The sequence below is a fragment of the Pezoporus flaviventris genome, unplaced genomic scaffold (assembly GCF_033815535.1).
Source record: "Pezoporus flaviventris isolate CSIRO_AGI_PZ_B2104156 unplaced genomic scaffold, CSIRO_AGI_Pfla_v1 ptg000100l, whole genome shotgun sequence".
NCBI classification, from domain to species: Eukaryota; Metazoa; Chordata; class Aves; order Psittaciformes; family Psittacidae; genus Pezoporus; species Pezoporus flaviventris.
In genome coordinates this window covers 4102950-4118412 of record NW_026892648.1, presented here as the reverse complement: position 1 = coordinate 4118412, position 15463 = coordinate 4102950, and the positions used below count along the sequence as shown (strand labels likewise).

General features: G+C 55.3%; 2 protein-coding genes across 4 annotated transcripts; both read right to left on the bottom strand.

The window, feature by feature from the left end:
* Positions 1-2715: 2715 nt before the first annotated feature.
* Positions 2716-4319, bottom strand: LOC133281501 (avidin-like). Its single transcript, XM_061477146.1, has 5 exons — positions 4239-4319; positions 3696-3815; positions 3401-3611; positions 2941-3061; positions 2716-2860 (listed from the first exon to the last, which is right to left on the bottom strand). Exons 1-5 carry the CDS (start codon positions 4302-4304, stop codon positions 2827-2829), a joined length of 552 nt encoding a protein of 183 aa, XP_061333130.1. The 5' UTR covers positions 4305-4319; the 3' UTR covers positions 2716-2826.
* Positions 4320-8488: 4169 nt separating this feature from the next.
* On the bottom strand, positions 8489-12578 carry LOC133281506 (avidin-like). Of its 3 annotated transcripts, none has more exons than XM_061477156.1 (4): positions 12425-12578; positions 12134-12344; positions 11574-11694; positions 8489-8743 (listed from the first exon to the last, which is right to left on the bottom strand). In XM_061477156.1, the coding sequence occupies exons 1-4, from the start codon at positions 12494-12496 to the stop codon at positions 8710-8712; spliced, it is 438 nt and encodes a 145-aa protein (XP_061333140.1). In that variant the 5' UTR covers positions 12497-12578; the 3' UTR covers positions 8489-8709. The 3 variants fall into 3 exon arrangements, with proteins under 3 accessions (XP_061333140.1, XP_061333141.1, XP_061333138.1); XM_061477157.1 differs by lacking the exons at positions 11574-11694; positions 12134-12344; positions 12425-12578 and adding exons at positions 9095-9215; positions 9643-9853; positions 10854-11012; XM_061477154.1 differs by lacking the exon at positions 8489-8743 and adding an exon at positions 11221-11359.
* Between the last annotated feature and the right edge of the window lie 2885 nt (positions 12579-15463).

Here is a 15463-nt window from a genome sequence, read left to right as displayed (position 1 = left end):
TTCAAATGCTTTACTTAAGTCCAAATGCATAATGTCCACAGCCTTTCCTCCTCAGCCAGGTGGGTCACCTTGTCATAGAATGAGATCAGGTTGGTCAAGCAGGACCTGCCCTTCATGATCCTGTGCTGACTGGGCCTGATCCCATTTTCCTGCATATACTGTGTGATGTCACTTAGGATCATCTGCTTCACTCAATGCTCTGACCTGCCCACTAGACCAAGACTGCTGATGGATGATGGAGAGTGGCTTAGCAAGCTTCTCTGCCATGTTCTTCAGAACTCTTGGGTGCAACCTATCCGGCCCCATAGACTTGTGTTCATCTAAGTGGAGCAGGAGGTCACTGACAATTTCTTCCTGGATTATGGGGTCTTCAATCAGTTCCCCATCTGGGTCATCCAATTCAGGGGACTGAGTATCCTGAGAATGGCTGGTGTAACTATAAAGAGGCAAAGGTGGCAAAGGTGGCATTGAGTGGCATTGAGTACCTCAGTCATTTCCTCATGCTCGGTCACTGGGTTTCCCCTAGTATCCAATATAGGATGGAGATTCTTCTTGGCCCTCGTTTTATTGCTAATATGTTTGTAAAAATATTTTTATTGTCTTTTATAGCTGTGGCCAGATTAAGCTCCAGCTGTGCCTTCGCCTTTCTAACTTTCTCCCTACATAACCTAAAAATATTCTTGTACTCCTCATGGGGAGACAGTGCTCAGCCACATCCAAAACTCCACAATATAGTGATCGCTGCCAACCAAGATACTAGAAAGCAGGTTTGCTAGGTTTGTGAGTAGCAGCAGGTCCAGCAGTGCCTCATTCCTGGTTGGAACATGTAACATTTCTATGAGGAAACAGTCGTCTATACTGTCCAGGAATGTGATGGATGACATGCTGGCTTCTCTATTGTTCTTCCACTAATTGTCTGGGTAGGCGAAATCACCCATAAGAAGCAGGTTCTGTTGACCTGAAGCTTGCTTCAGTGACTCAAATATTGCTTTGTTTGCCTTAGTGCCTTGGTTTGAATGTCAGTAGCAGACGCCTACTGTAAAATCCCCCTTGGAGATGACCCCTCTGATCTTGACAAAGAGGCATTCAGTAGGGCTTCCACAGTCTCCGTCATTGACTTCTATACATCCAAGGTTCTCCTTAACAGGACTTAGGTTTTCCTGAATAGGGTGGGACTCCTTCTCTTCTTTTAACCTGCAAGTCTTTATGAATCAGCCTATAGCCATCCACCACAGTGGTCCTGCCATGTGAGTTGTGTCACGATGTCTCAGTTATTCCTGTGATATCAAAGCTTTCTGACTGTGCACAGAGCTCCAGGTCCTCCTGTTTGTTCCCCACATTGCACACATTGCTGTACATACACTTGAAATAGTTGGTATCCCACTTCCCAACTTGGAAGGCAGCTAAGGAACATTTGTCACTGCGCTGGTTGGCCTGACTTACTCCCCAGTTGGCTGCAACAGTGTTTTGGCACTTTGGACCCTGCTCCAAAGTCCTTCAGTTTAAAGCCCATCTTAGCAAGTTGGCCAGCCTGTTGTCAAAGGTTCTGTATAGGTGAACCCCATCCCTCCCTAACAGGCTCTAATTGTTGAATCATTCTGTTGGCATGAAGGCAATAATGAAGTCAGGAGGATGCATGCAGTAAGGCTGCATGCTTTGTGGTGAGAGCAGAGTCCTGCAGTCCCTCTGCCACCCTCTTTCCTAATTCTCAGGCTCTTCTAAAGCAGGTAAAAGACTGCACAGACCAAAGGACATTGTAGAGGGACCTGGCATAAAGACGTTCTGCTTATAAAGGCTGTAAGAGAACTGAAAAAGCTGAAGGAGTTTCAGGGAAGCACCAAGAAGGAAACACAAGCATCGCTCCAGAAGAGGAAAATGGACCCGAGGGAGCAAAATGTGGCAGTCAAACCACATGCAAGTCTGCAATGAGGCAAGTTGAAACACAGAGCAGGTGGAAAGCATGCTAAATCCACAGATACTATTGACAATGCTTTCCCTCAGCATTCCTGGCAGGAAAACAAGGGGAGCAGCAGGAGGGGGCAGTCCCACCAACCCACTTCTGTCCTTGGGCTGCTCACATCCCAGGCAGGGTGCCAGCAAGGGGTGTTCTGCTCATCTGGGGTTATTTTGGAAGTGTAGAGCTAAAGGACCAAGCTTCAACCTGAGATTCCTGAAAATCCTTTGCTCTGTCCAGGATGTGTGACTCACACAATCCCAGCGCATTCCATAAGTCACAAAATCCAATGGGCAGAGGTTTGGAGCTGCAGCTGAGGAATGTCCGTGTTCCTGTAAATCACACACTTTTCCCTAAGAGGAGTTTTCAATGTGTTGCTGCTCCCAGTGCTGAGCTGCCAGCACAAAGCAGCACTTCCTGCTTGGCGGAGTATGGATGAAGCCAAGAGCCTGAGGGCTGCCTCAGAGCTGGGGAAAAGGAGCTCTCATCCACCTTTTGGGAATGCAGAAGGGCCCCCAGCTTGTCCTCCAGTCACACTCACCCAGCATCAAACAGGAAAGAGGCAATGCCCTGCCATGCTTGGTGCCAGAGATTCACTTTGAGGATGCAGCATCCTATTTGGGCTGGAAAAGGGGATGTTCTCTTCCTGCAATAACAGGGTGAGAGATCCCCCTGTACCCACCACAGTGCTTTAGCCCAGCTTCCCCGGGACATACCCACAGACTGCACAAGGTTGGGTTTGAAGTTAAAAATAGTTTATTTTATTTGTTTTGGGGGCACATCTTCTCTCAGGGCTGGTAACAACCCCCATGCTGGTGCTCAGGGGCCTCAGGCTCTCCAAGTCTGAAGTACGAAGGCTCTCCATCCTCCTCTCAGGCCATCCTCTTGAAGGTGTTGCGTCCCACCCTGTGGGGAAGCAAAAGGCCACTAGTGCCCAGCTGGTGGAGGGGCAGGGGTCCCAGTAGGGCTGGGTGTCCTTGGCTCACCTTGTGGCTTTCCAGTCATTGCGTTGGGAGTCAACCTTCTCCCGCAGCATCCAGGAGGTCTGCAGGACCTCCTCACCTCTGTCCTCACCAAAGCGCTGGCCCACAAAGACAGCAGTGGAGTCTGAGGGTAAGCAGGGGTTGTTAGCATCCCAGTGGGACCCCGGCTGCTTATGGGGCTTCATGAGCACGAATGGGTTCCATGCTCAGGGAAAAAGGGGGGTCCTGATATTTGCAGGGGAATGCTCTGGCAGTGATGCAGTCAAAGCAACTCTTGATGCCACCCAGCCCAAACACTGTTTTAGGAGGTCACTGGCTGCCTGCAGGCATTGTGCAGAGTGGAGACAGCTCAGGAAAGGACAGACTGGGGACAGGTGTAGGAACAAAGGGATAGGGATGGGCACTGAGACCTGCTTAAGCTCCCTTTCTCATCCCACCTCCCCATGCAGGCACAGCCACTGACCAGAAAACTTCCAGTTGACAGTGAATCCGAAGGTGCAAAGCCCGTCCTCATCCAGGTGCTGGGTGCCAAAAAGGGGGGATGGCTCGATGGGTTTTTGGGTGCTGGACACTGCAGTGTAGTACTCGCCTGAGAAGATGCCGTGGCTGTCAACCTTGTCCACAAGCATCTTTGAGCCCAGGTCATTCTCCCACCAGCCAATCAGGTCACATACCTGGGGATGAGCAGATTTGTCCCTGGGGGCTGCTCGCACACAGCCCCTTCCCCTGCCCACATCCCCATGGGGTGCTGGACTCACCTTGCTCTTCCTTGTGGAGTGTTCCTGCCTTTGGCCCAGCCGCCGTTTGGTGCTGGTTGCCTTTGCCTCCTTCATGCTGGCTTTTTCCCCACCTGGGGTTTCATCTGCCTGGGAGAAGATCTTTGAAGAGAGATAAAACACAGGGGCAGGCAGGTGAGCTTTGCGACCCCAGGACACATCTGCCTGTGCATGTGGGGATGAGTGCTCTGCATGGCACTGGTGCTTGCTGTGAACCCTCAGGTTCATGCAGCCCCTGCAGCATCCCACTTGCAATGCTCCAGCTCCAGCTCCAAACCCAGCCTGTCCTCCCCACACCACACTTCCCCAGGCAGGGGCAAGAAGCCACCCCACCGGTGGACCCTGCCCGGTGTCCCTTCATGTCCTGCCCATCCCTCCCAGGGACAAGGACAGCCCCGGAGCATCCCCCGGCTCCCCTCGGCAGGACCTCCCGCTGGAGCGGGGGGTTCTTCCGCCGCCGGAGGGTCCCTCCTGATCCCGGGCAGCCTCCCCGGGCCAGTGTCCTATCCTGACTCGCAGCTCCACCTGCATCCCCGCGGCCAGCGCTGTCCCGGTGGGCACGGCGAGGGTGCAGAGCAGGCGGCGGCTCATCGTCGGCAGCCGCGAAACCGAATCCAACCGTGCCGGGGCCGCCCACCCCTTTTTATAACATGGCTAAGGCGCTGGCTTCCCGGAAAGCATCGGCAGGAGGAATGTGGACACGGCTGCGGACGGGGATGGAGGGGGCGGTGGGGATGGGGATAGGGATAGGGGTGGGGATGGGGACGGGTAGGGATGGGGATGGGGATAGGGGTGGGGATGGGGATAGGGATAGGGATAGTGATAGGGGTGGGGATGGGGACAGGGGAGGGATGGGGATGGGGATAGGGGTGAGGATGGGAATAGGGGTGGGGATGGGGAGAGGGGTAGGGATGGGGATAGGGATAGAGATGGGGATAGGGATAGAGGCGGGGATGGGGATAGGAATAGGGGTGGGGATGGGGATAGGGGTGGGGATGGGGACAGGGGAGGGATGGGGATAGGGATAGGGGTGGGGATAGGGATAGGGGTGGGGATGGGGATAGGGATAGAGGTGGGGATGGGGATAGGAATAGGGGTGGGGATGGGGATAGGGGTGGGGATGGGGACAGGGGAGGGATGGGGATAGGGATAGGGGTGGGGATAGGGATAGGGGTGGGGATGGGGACAGGGGTAGGGATGGGGATAGGGATAAGGGTGGGGATGGGCATAGTGATAGGGGTAGGGATGGGGACAGGGGAGGGATGGGAATAGGGATGGGGTGGGGGTGGGGATGGGGACAGGGGTAGGGATGGGGATAGGGGTGGGGATGGGGATAGGGGTGGGGATGGGAATAGGGATAGGGGTGGGGATAGGGATAGGGTTGGGGATGGGGATAGGGTTGGGGATGGTGATAGGGATAGGTGTGGGGATAGGGATAGGGGTGGGGATGGGGACAGGGGTAGGGATGGGGACAGGGGTGGGGATGGGGATAGGGATGGGGTGGGGATGGGGATAGGGATAGGGGTGGGGATGTGGACAGGGGTGGGGATGGGGACAGGGATAGGGATAGGGGTGGAGATGGGGACCGGGATTGGGATGGGGATAGGGATGGAGCTGAGGATGTAGTTGGGGATAGGGATTGAGTTGAGGATGTAGTTGAGGATGGGGATAGAGATGAGGATGGAGAAGGGGGTACAGGTTGGTATGGGGATAGGGATGCGGTTGGAGATGGGGATGGTATCATGGATGTGGATAAGGAATGGGGTGGGGATGGCCACAGGAATGGATATGTAGATGGAGTTGGGGATGGAGTTGGGGATGGGGATGAAGACGGGGATGAAGACAGGGATGGAGACAGGGATGGAGGCAGAGATGGGGATGGATATCAGAAGGGGGATGGGGATGAAGGTGCAATGAGGACATGTAGGCTGCTCCTACCTGTCTATAGATGAGTTGTCTACAGACAGGTAGGAGCAGCCTCATGTTCACAAGCCCTCATCCCCATGGGGAACTTCAACCACCCCAATAGCTGTTGAATGGACAGCACAGCGCAACATATGCAGTCCAGGAGGTTCCTGGGATGTGTTGATGTTAACTTCCTTCTCCGAGTGATAGAGGATGCAATAAGGAGAGGTGTTATGCTGAGCCTTTTCCAAACCAATAGAGAGGGGCTGTTGGTAAGTGTGAAGCCCAAGGGCAGCCTTGGCTGCAGCGACCATGAACTGGTGGAGTTCAAGATCCTTAGATCAGTGAGGAGGCTGCACAGCAAGCTTGATGCCCTGGAACTCATGAGAGCAGACTTCATCCTGGGCTGCATCAAAGGAGTGTGTCCACCAGGTCGAGGGAGGTGATTCTGCCCCTCTGGCGAGATCCCACCTGGAGTCCTGCATTCAGCTCTGGGGCCCTCAACACAAGAGGGATGTGGAGCTGCTGGAATGAGTCCAGAGGAGGCCACAGAGATGCTGCAAGGGCTGGAGCAGCTCTGCTGTGAGAGAGCTGGGCTGGTTCAGTCTGGAGAAGAGAAGGCTCCTTAAGGGAGACCTTAGAGCAGCTCCAGTGCTTAAAGGGGCTACAGGAAACCTGGAGAGGGGCTTGGGACAAGAGCCTGTAGGGACAGGACAAGGGGAATGGTTTTAACCTGACAGAGGGGAGATTAAGGTGAGTTCTTAGGCAGAAGTTCTTCCCTGTGAGGGTGCTGAGGCACTGGCACAGGGTGCCAGAGAAGCTGTGGCTGCCCCATCCTTGGCAGTGTTCAAGGCCAGGTTGGACGGGGCTTGGAGCAGCCTGCTCTAGTGGAAGGTGTCCCTGCCCATGGCAGGGGTTGGCATGAGCTTTAAGCTACCTTCCAACCCAAACCATCCTGATTCTGTATAGGGCAGGTTGCCTCAGGTTGCCCACTGGTGTTGTCCAGCCTGAGGGTCCCTGGCCCTGTGTCTCATAGAGGTCTAGAAGTGGGCAGCCCTTGTTACATGCACCAGATGTGAGCAAGAAGGCAGCGAACACCAGGGCAGGATGAGGCCAGGGTGGGCTGTTGCTGCAGGGGAGCAGGGCAGCTGCTGAAGCATCCAAGTGGGGGCCATATGGGAGGCAGGGCAGGGATGCGGGGCCATATGGGAGGCAGGGCAGGGACGTGGGGAACCTATGGGGCTGATGATAAGTGTGGCTTGGGAGCAGTGGTGTTGACACTGGCAGTGCTGGCTTCCTGCAAACCTGTGGTTTTGCTTTCTGTTTCTGTTCAGTTTTGCAAGCAGGATCTTTGCCTCATCCTTGATTCTGTAAGCTGCCTTCTTCTGCATACACAAGTCTGGGTGAGAGCAATGCGCCCCAGTTCTCACAGCACAACATGGGTTCTTGCAGGGTAACAAAGAAAACACTCAATCAAGCCACAGAATTGTAGTTAGGCCAAAAAATGAAGCTAGACAAAAGGTAAAACCAGAATATTTTTTATCATACCTATTTCTATTCACATTCTTATCGTAAAAGCCTCATTTACTGGAAGGAAAATTTAATAAGCTTTTTGTTGGAATGCCGCATCGTAAACTGCATCTGAACACACAGAGTCATGTTGTGAACAGTCAGAAATGTATTTATAGAAATCCTTTCTTCAGAATGGACAAGATCTTCTGTTCCATGCACTGCTGAGGACCTGGCGTGGCTGAGAGCAACCCCAGAGCTCAGCAGGGAAGGAGGGAGAGGAGCAAAGGCTGAGGAAGGCTGGGGAATGGCAGGAACACTGTGAGAGGAAGAGGATGGTGGACAGGGCACCACGCTTCCCCAAGGCACTGTGTGCTGGCTGTCCCTACCCCATCCATCAGTCTCTTCCCCCAGCAGCCCCACGTTCCCCAAGCAGCACTGTCCTTTGAGCCCTTCCTGTCTCTCCCAGCCCATTCCTGGGATGCTCAGGAGCACCCAAGCTGGGAGCTGCATGTTATGTATTGGGTAACTTGTGAGTTGGGAACATCGTGAGCTAGTGAAGTGATAAATTAGTGAGTTCACGTGTTGGACCTGCCCGTGCAAAGGGCATTGTTTGATGTGTGTGGTTTCATTACCAATGAACTGACAAAGTTTAATGTGCAGGTGTTGTCCTCTGAATCTGAGTTCCCAAAAGGAGCCTTATCGTGTTACACCCTCTGGCTGGTCAGGTGATAACCAGATAGCGGGAAATGCAAGCATACATGCATATATCCAGCATGGATCCCTCTAGGATTTGGCCTTAGCCGCCCAGTCTGCCCAGTAGCTATCCCTGGAGCCACTTGTCCTTCCTATGGTCCCTATAGAACCCCTCCTAGACTTTGGATCACTCCAAAACCCCACCATGGTCCCCTCTGTGGGAGCAGGCACCCAGCCCTCCCCTGTTACATGTACCCATGAACCCACACCCAGAGCAACAGCTGGAAAGGGAGTTCAACGGGAAGAGGAGGCAGACTGGGGTGCAGAGACGATGATGCCAGGTGAGGTGCTGGCTTTCCTATGTGCAGCCTTCACCCTGACCCCAACCATGGCCCACATCCTGCTGGGATGGGGCTCCACACCAGGGATGCTGCCTGGGGACACCCATTGTAGGGTGCCTGTAGATGCCCCACATGGATCCAGGGGCAAGAAGGCGCCTGCAGGGGCCTGAGGCCACGATGTGGAAGCAGGATGACCCAGCTTCTATCCTCCCCTTGTCCCCCAGTCCCGCAAAACACCTCCCTGCCCTCCCATTGCCACCACCTCACTCTGCCCATGGGCACAGGGTGGCTTCTTGCACCCCAGGGACACACAGGGCACAGCTCTTTTCCAGGCACAGAAAGGTTTATTCAGCTCCATGTATGGGGGCAGCAAGCTTTGGGAAGGGATGTTGGGAAGCACTGGGAGGAAGCAGCACAGAGTGAGGGTGTGTTTCCAGCCAGGATACTGGGAGCAAGGAGGAGCCCAGCCCAGGACCAGGAGAGTGGAGAGCCTCAGGAATGCAGGTGGGACAGCAGGATGCAAGCAGCTCCAATCTCCATCCCCATCACTTGATGCGGGTGAAGATAGAGGTGCCGACCCTGCAGGAAGACATGTCAGCAGAGCGGAGGCAGGGCTGTGGGCTAGGGTTAGGGTTAGGGTTAGGGTTGGGGTTAGGGTTAGGGCTAGGATTAGGGTTAGGGTTAGGGCTAGAGCTAGGGCTAGGATTAGGGTTAGGGCTACCGATAGGGTTAGGATTAGAGTTAGGTTTAGTGCTACGGTTAGGGTTTGGATTACGGTTAGGTCTATGTTTAAGTTTAGGCTTAAGTTTAGTGTTATGCTTAGGCTGAATTTTTGGGCATGTTTAGTTTTAGTTCTATCATTAGTTTGTGGGGTCGGCCTAGGATTAAATTTAATTTTAGGGTTATTGTTAATGCAGGGACTGGGCTCACCTTGTTGCTCTCCATGAGTCTCTGCGGGATGGGACCTCTTCCCTCACAAGCCATGTTGTCTCCAGAGTCTCCTTCCCACGGCGGTCCAGAAAGCACTGGCCCACAAATGCTGTGATGGAGTCTGTTGGGATTCAGTTGAGGCAGATTGATTTCCACATATGTTCCCCAGATAGAGAAACCTGATTTTGGCAGACAGACAGACATACACCCCCCACCACTTGCTCTGCACAAACAGAGGGACCTCCAGATCGCCTGGACAGATAGATGGGTATTGTCCATGTCGTGTCCTTTGGACAGACAGACATCCCTGCTGCCCTCCAGACAGATGGACACCCCTGCCACCCTCCCAGATGACTCTCCTCCCAGCCACCCCAAACAGACAGCTCTCCCCACACCAAGTCCCATGGCAGCAGTGTGAGCACTTGACTGACCCGTGGACACAGCCATGGTTTCTCTCGGTGCATGGGGGGTGTGTGGTGGCACCCCACTGCCAGCATGGGAAGGGGATGTCTGGCTGCCCCAGGATCCTCTGCTGGGTATCATCATACCTGCGAACTGCCACTGCACAGTGAAGCCGAAGGTGGGCTGCCCCTTGCTACTGGAGTGCTGCAGGACCCCTTGCAGCGGTGACACCAGGATCTGCTTGTTGGTGGCTGCTACAGCAGTGTGATAGGAGCCCGAGAAGGTTCCAGCTGCGTCCAGGGCCAAGAGGGTCATGTTGGAGCCCAGCTCGTTCCTCCACAAGCCCTGCAGGTTGCACTGGGGACCGGGGGTTGTGTGGCTGCCTTGGGCAGTGCCAAGCCACAGCCCACCCTCCATCGTGCCTGAGCAGTGGGATGTGTGCCCCACATGCATGGGGCTGGCACAGCCCCTCTGCATGGCAGATGGGACGGATGGGAACAGCACCTCCCCATCCCATGGCAGGGCAGAGGGGTGCTGGGTATCCCCATACGACGGGTAGGTGACCAGCCAGAGCTGGCAGCCTCCTTGGTCATGTGTCCTGCACCATGGCACGGCACAGCACACAGCAAGGGCAGGCAGCCCCTCGGATACAAACACTCTATGCTCTGTGGCACAGCTTGGTATGGCACCATGAAAGCATGCAACCCCCTAAAGGCATGCACACTGTGCCCCAGGGGTGCCATAGCGTGGCACTGCACAGCACAGCACACAGTGGCAAAGTACAGCGTGGCACAGCACCACACAGCACGGTGCATCACAGCATGGCACAGCACACGGTGGCAAAACACAGTCTGGCACAGCACTGCATGGCACAGGACACGGTGGCAAAGCACAGCACATGGTGGCAAAGCACAGCGTGGCACTACACATCACAGCACGGCATGCCATGGCACATCATGGCACAGCACGGCACAGCACCGGACAGCACAGTACAGCGCAGCAAGAGCAGGCAGCCCCTCGGCTGCTCGCGCTGCACCTCAGGGATGGCACAGCAGGGCACGGCACAGCAGGGCACTGCGCAGCACACGGCGCCAGAGTGCCACACCACAGCGCGGCACGGCACGGCATGGCACGGCACCAGGCAGCACAGCGCAGCGCAGCAATAGCAGGCAGCCCCCTGGCCGCTCACGCAGCAGCGGGGCACTGGCACGGCGCAGCAGTGCAGGGCGCAGCAGCGCAGGGCGCAGCACGGCACGGCGCAGTACAGCATGGCAGCGCGGAGAGCAGCCGTCCTGCAGGCACCCTGCGCGCTGAGCACACCCGGCGCGGCGCAGCGCGGCCCCCCGGCTGCCCTTACCTTCCTGGCAACGGCGGAGCGCAGAGCGAGCAGCGCCAGGGCGAGCAGGAGGCAGCAGCCGCTGGTCCCCATGGCAGCAGCGGTGCTGGGGCTGCGAGCGCTGCCCACGCTGCGGCCCGTGCCCGCCCCGGCTCTTTTATGCCGGAAGGGGGTAGCGGCCGCCCATGCCGGGCCCCCGGCCAAAGGCCACCGCGGTGGGACACGGGCCACCGGCCACCGCGGCGCAGCGAGCGGAGCCCCACGGAGCGGCTCGGTACCCCCCACGCTGGGCACGGGGGATGGTGACAGGGGAGGTCATCGACCCCCAGGGATGCTGTGGAAGGGGTGGTGGGATGTGGGGGCTGAGGCACAGCACAACGAGAGATGGTGGGTGTTTGCAGCAAAGCTTTATTGTGAGAAGCAGTGAGGATCAGGAGTGGGGGGACACACACTGCAGCCAGCTCGGGAACTCCCATCAGCCTCACTCCTTCTTTGGGCGCAGGCGGATGAAGACATTGGTGCCGACCCTGTAGGACACAGGAGGAGGAGATGTGAGGGTGGGAACTGCAGCCTTGCACAGGACAAGCCCACCCAGCCCTGTCTCCTCCAACAGCAGATGCACTGTGGTGGGACCCCTGGACACCATCCTTGGTCACCACCAGCAGCTCTGGGGGTACTGAGCACCAGGAGGTGCATCACTGCTGGGGATGCTCAGGGGACCTTTGCAGGGCATGGTCTCACATGGTGGCTTTCCAGTCGTCCTTGATGCTGTCCACATTTGACCGCAGGAGCCACATCGTCTTCAAGACCTCCTTTCCCTCCTCATCCACAAAGCACTGGCCCGTGAACACAGTGACAGAGTCTGCAGGGATGGGGCAGGAGGTGAAGAGGAGCATGGACGAGGTGGCGGGTCAGTGCCCTGCACCCTGTCCCAGCACAGGGGCAGGAGACCCAGGCTGTCCCTGCCCTCTTCAGACAGAGGTAATGGGGAGAGCAGGCAGGAGGGGTCTCGAGTAGAGATGGGCACACAGCAACCCCCCAGAGCATCCTCTGCACCCTGAGACTGGGAGGTGACACCAGCCAAAGGGCTCCAGAGTAAAGGATGCGGAAGCATCAGGGACAGCACAGGGGATGTGAGAACACGGGGGACACCGACACCACAGGGGAAAGGAAGGGATCATGAAGGACACTGCTGTGAGGGCAGAAGAGCATCATGGACATCACAGCAAGGGCAGGGGGCTCTGGGGACAGCACAGTGGAGCTCTGAGGACACAACAAGGGAGGTGGAGAAGGAGAAACACCTGAAAAGCTCCAGTTGACGGTGAAGCCAAAGGTGGCCTGGCTGTTCTTGTCCGTGCGGTGCTGGGACCCCTGCAGCGGTGACACCTTGATCTCATTGCCAGTGGCCGTCACAGCCGTGTGGTAGGAGCCGAGGAATTCACCTTTCTCATTCACGGCCATGATGGTCATGTTGGAGCCCAGGTCATTGATCCAACGCCCGGTCAAGGTGCACTGGGGTGGAAGGGACCCATCACCAGTGCTGCAGTGCAGCCCCTGCCCACCCTGCCCCTGCATCCCAGCCCTGCCATTACCTTTCTTGTGGAGAGGACCGGGGCCACCATGGCCAGGCTGAGCACCAGGAGGAAGGGGGTTGCGTGCACCATCTCTGCAGCAGCTGGCAGCAGTTGTACCTGGGGGTGTTCTCCTCACAGAGCTCTGCTCATGTGCCTGCTTCTCCCCTATTTATTGCTTCTGGGGCTGCGGTGGCAGCATCACCGGTGGCGTTGTGCAATCTGGGTGTTCCCAAATTTGTAGTTCCCGGACAGATGAAAGTGTGTTTGCTGGCAGATATTCCCAGAAACGCCAGCTGAAACAGTCCCTCCCTGCTCACACTACCCTGGCATCTCATGGGGAAACCTTGGCTCTTGCAGTTCAGTGATCACCAAGACAGGGGAAACCACCCTCATATCCTTTCTGAACCCCTTCTTCCACACCGTTGCTGTGCCTGGGGTGTGTAAAGGGTGCTAAGGAGCCTTACCCAGGGCATCCCAATATCACTGCAGCACACAGCCTCACCCTCCTCTTCCTCACCAGGCATCCTTGTGCAAACCCATCCGAAAGGCTCCTTTAAGAGCTTTGCTTTATCCACCCCCAATACTGATGCAGCCAGAGATCAGGCTTCAGAACACTTGTCCTCCTCTCACTCAAGGCTGGTATGTAGGTTTGCTGTTGTTTTTACAAACTGGCTTTTGTTGGAATTGCTCTGTTTATGGAAAACAAGCATTCCCCAAATACTTTGGACATCACATTTTAATGATGACAAAGGTTGTATCGATGCAGGGATTCTTAAATAACTTTAAGTATGTGTTTATATATTTTCCCCTTACATTATACTGCTGCTGGCTGGAGAGGCTGTAATGGCTTTATTCAAACCAGAACTCTTCACCCCATTCCTCAGTCATTTTCAAGGCAGCCTCCTAGAACATGTGTGTTTTAATTCCTCCAGGCATCACAGCAAACGACTGTGGAGGATTCATCAGAAAATGCTCTTTTACCTAAAACGGAGACAAGGCAACTCTTTGCAACATCTCAGATATACTTCCTCAGATTTGCTTTCCCTTAACCTCACAATTTGAGCCCCAGTTTTCTTCTGACAGCAATATTCACCACCACCCATGCTGGGGAGCATTGCATTTCTGCTGCTAGCACCTCAGTGCTCCCCTCTCCTCTCTGCAGGAAGCACACAGCCTTATGGCACCCCTGCCAGTGAGGGGTACCTGGCCAGAGAGCTGGCTGCCTGCGGGAAATTCCTGCCCCTCTGTTTGCTTCCCTCTGTCTTAGAAATGAACTGAATGATAAGGTATGTTTTTCCACTGTTTGCTTTGGCTGTGTTTTTGGCAACCAGGTGCTGCCTGGAGTGAGGCCGACTTTTGTGACAATGAGCTTGGTCAGTCTAGAAATGTTGCATGGGCAGGAAGGGCAGGCCTCTTCCCCTCACCATCACCCACTCTCCTTCACACCCTTGCCATCACCCCCTATCACCCCTTCTCCATCACCACCTCTCCATCACCCCCTCGCCATCAACCCCTCACCACCACCCCTCTCCTTCAACCCCTTGCATTCACCCCCTATCACCCCGTCTCCTTCACTGATCTCCATCACCCCCTCACTCTCACCCCCTCTCCAGCACCCCCTCTCCTTCACCCCTTGACATCACCCCCTATCACGCCCTTGCCATCACCCCCTCACCACAACCCCCTTGCCATCATCCCCTCACTGTCACCCCCTCTCCTTCACCCGTTTGCCATCATCCCGTCACCCCCTCGCCATCACCACCTTGCCACCACCCCCTCTCTTTCACCCCTGTGACATCACCCCATCACTCCCTCTCCTTCACCCCCTCGCCATCAACCCCTCTTTCACCTCCTTGCCATCACCCCCTAGCACCCCCTCTCCTTCACCCCCCTCCAGCACACCCTCTCCATACCCCCCTTTCCAGTAGCCCGTCTCCCTCAACCCCTCTCCATTACTCCCTCTCCATGACCCCCTTTCCATCACCCCATTGCTGTCATCGCCTTGCCATTGCCTTGGTACAAGGAGCTCCCTGTGGCTACAGTGGCCATGGGGATGAGCAACACAAGGTCTCTGCACTCACGCTGCTGCTGATAGCAACCCACATCTCATTTACAGGCAGAGGTTTCATTTTTAGCATCACACAAACAGTATTTCTTCTGCTTTCGCAAAACCTTTATTTTTTCCAGTATTTAACAAACCCTGTCCCAGAAGCGTATCTTGAAAGTGCAGGCATCAGCTCAGAGCTCAAGGACATAGATTTCTTGACCAGCCTTGGAGGAGTCAAAACCAAAACAAGCAGATACCTCGGGTATCTCTGTGAGATTTGCACCCTCCAAAGGGCAGCCAGCGAAGCGGCTGGAGCCTGGAAATCATTACTATGGCTAAATCCTGAGATGCCATTCCTGAGCCTTGGCACAGCAGGGGAGTGGGCAAGGGGGAACAGGCAGGCAGGGAACAAGTCCAAAGCAGAAAGTGCTGAAGAAGTTAAAAGTTGGCAGGGCTTTGGTTTAAATCTGTGTGTGTCAGGGGTTTATGAATAATAAAGGTTAATGAATAATAAGAATAAAGGGTTAATGAACAATTAAACTTCCTGCACAAACCAGGATTGAGTCAGCTTTGAAAAATAGTGTTACGGGCAAGTATTAGTCAAAATCATATCTGTAACCAAGGATCTTGGTCCCAACCCATAGCTTTACCCATGCAGTTGCTGTTGAAAGCTGAGCCTACTGGTTTATTATTGCGTATTACTGATGCAATACAGTCAAAAAGCAGAAGTACCCCTTGAACACAGCCTGAATGCCCCAGCCTAAGAGAGGAAGTCTGCAGGCAGCCTGTCCCTTGGGGTTAAGGAGCATTGCTGGTGGGTCGCAGCGATCAAACCCAGCCTGGTCAGAGGCTGTGCTGCCTTTGGTACCTGGTTTTGTACGTTGCCAGCTGGACTGGGACATCACCATGTGCCAACACAACACAGAAGGAAGTGGGCAGCTCAAGTGAGCTGCACCATATCCTGGCCCCCCTCTGCCCCCCCCCCCCCCCCCCAGCCTCAGCCCAGTGAC

Coding starts and splice junctions, on each gene's coding strand:
- LOC133281506 (XM_061477154.1), bottom strand. CDS start 12,496: ATGGTGCACGCAACCCCCTTCCTCCTGGTGCTCAGCCTGGCCATGGTG. Junction 12,345..12,424: donor CGGTCCTCTCCACAAGAAAG/GTAATGGCAGGG, acceptor CTTCCACCCCAG/TGCACCTTGACCGGGCGTTG. Junction 11,360..11,573: donor GACGACTGGAAAGCCACCAT/GTGAGACCATGC, acceptor TGTGTCCTACAG/GGTCGGCACCAATGTCTTCA.
- LOC133281501 (XM_061477146.1), bottom strand. CDS start 4,304: ATGAGCCGCCGCCTGCTCTGCACCCTCGCCGTGCCCACCGGGACAGCG. Junction 3,062..3,400: donor TGTCAACTGGAAGTTTTCTG/GTCAGTGGCTGT, acceptor GCTTACCCTCAG/ACTCCACTGCTGTCTTTGTG. Junction 2,861..2,940: donor AATGACTGGAAAGCCACAAG/GTGAGCCAAGGA, acceptor GCTTCCCCACAG/GGTGGGACGCAACACCTTCA.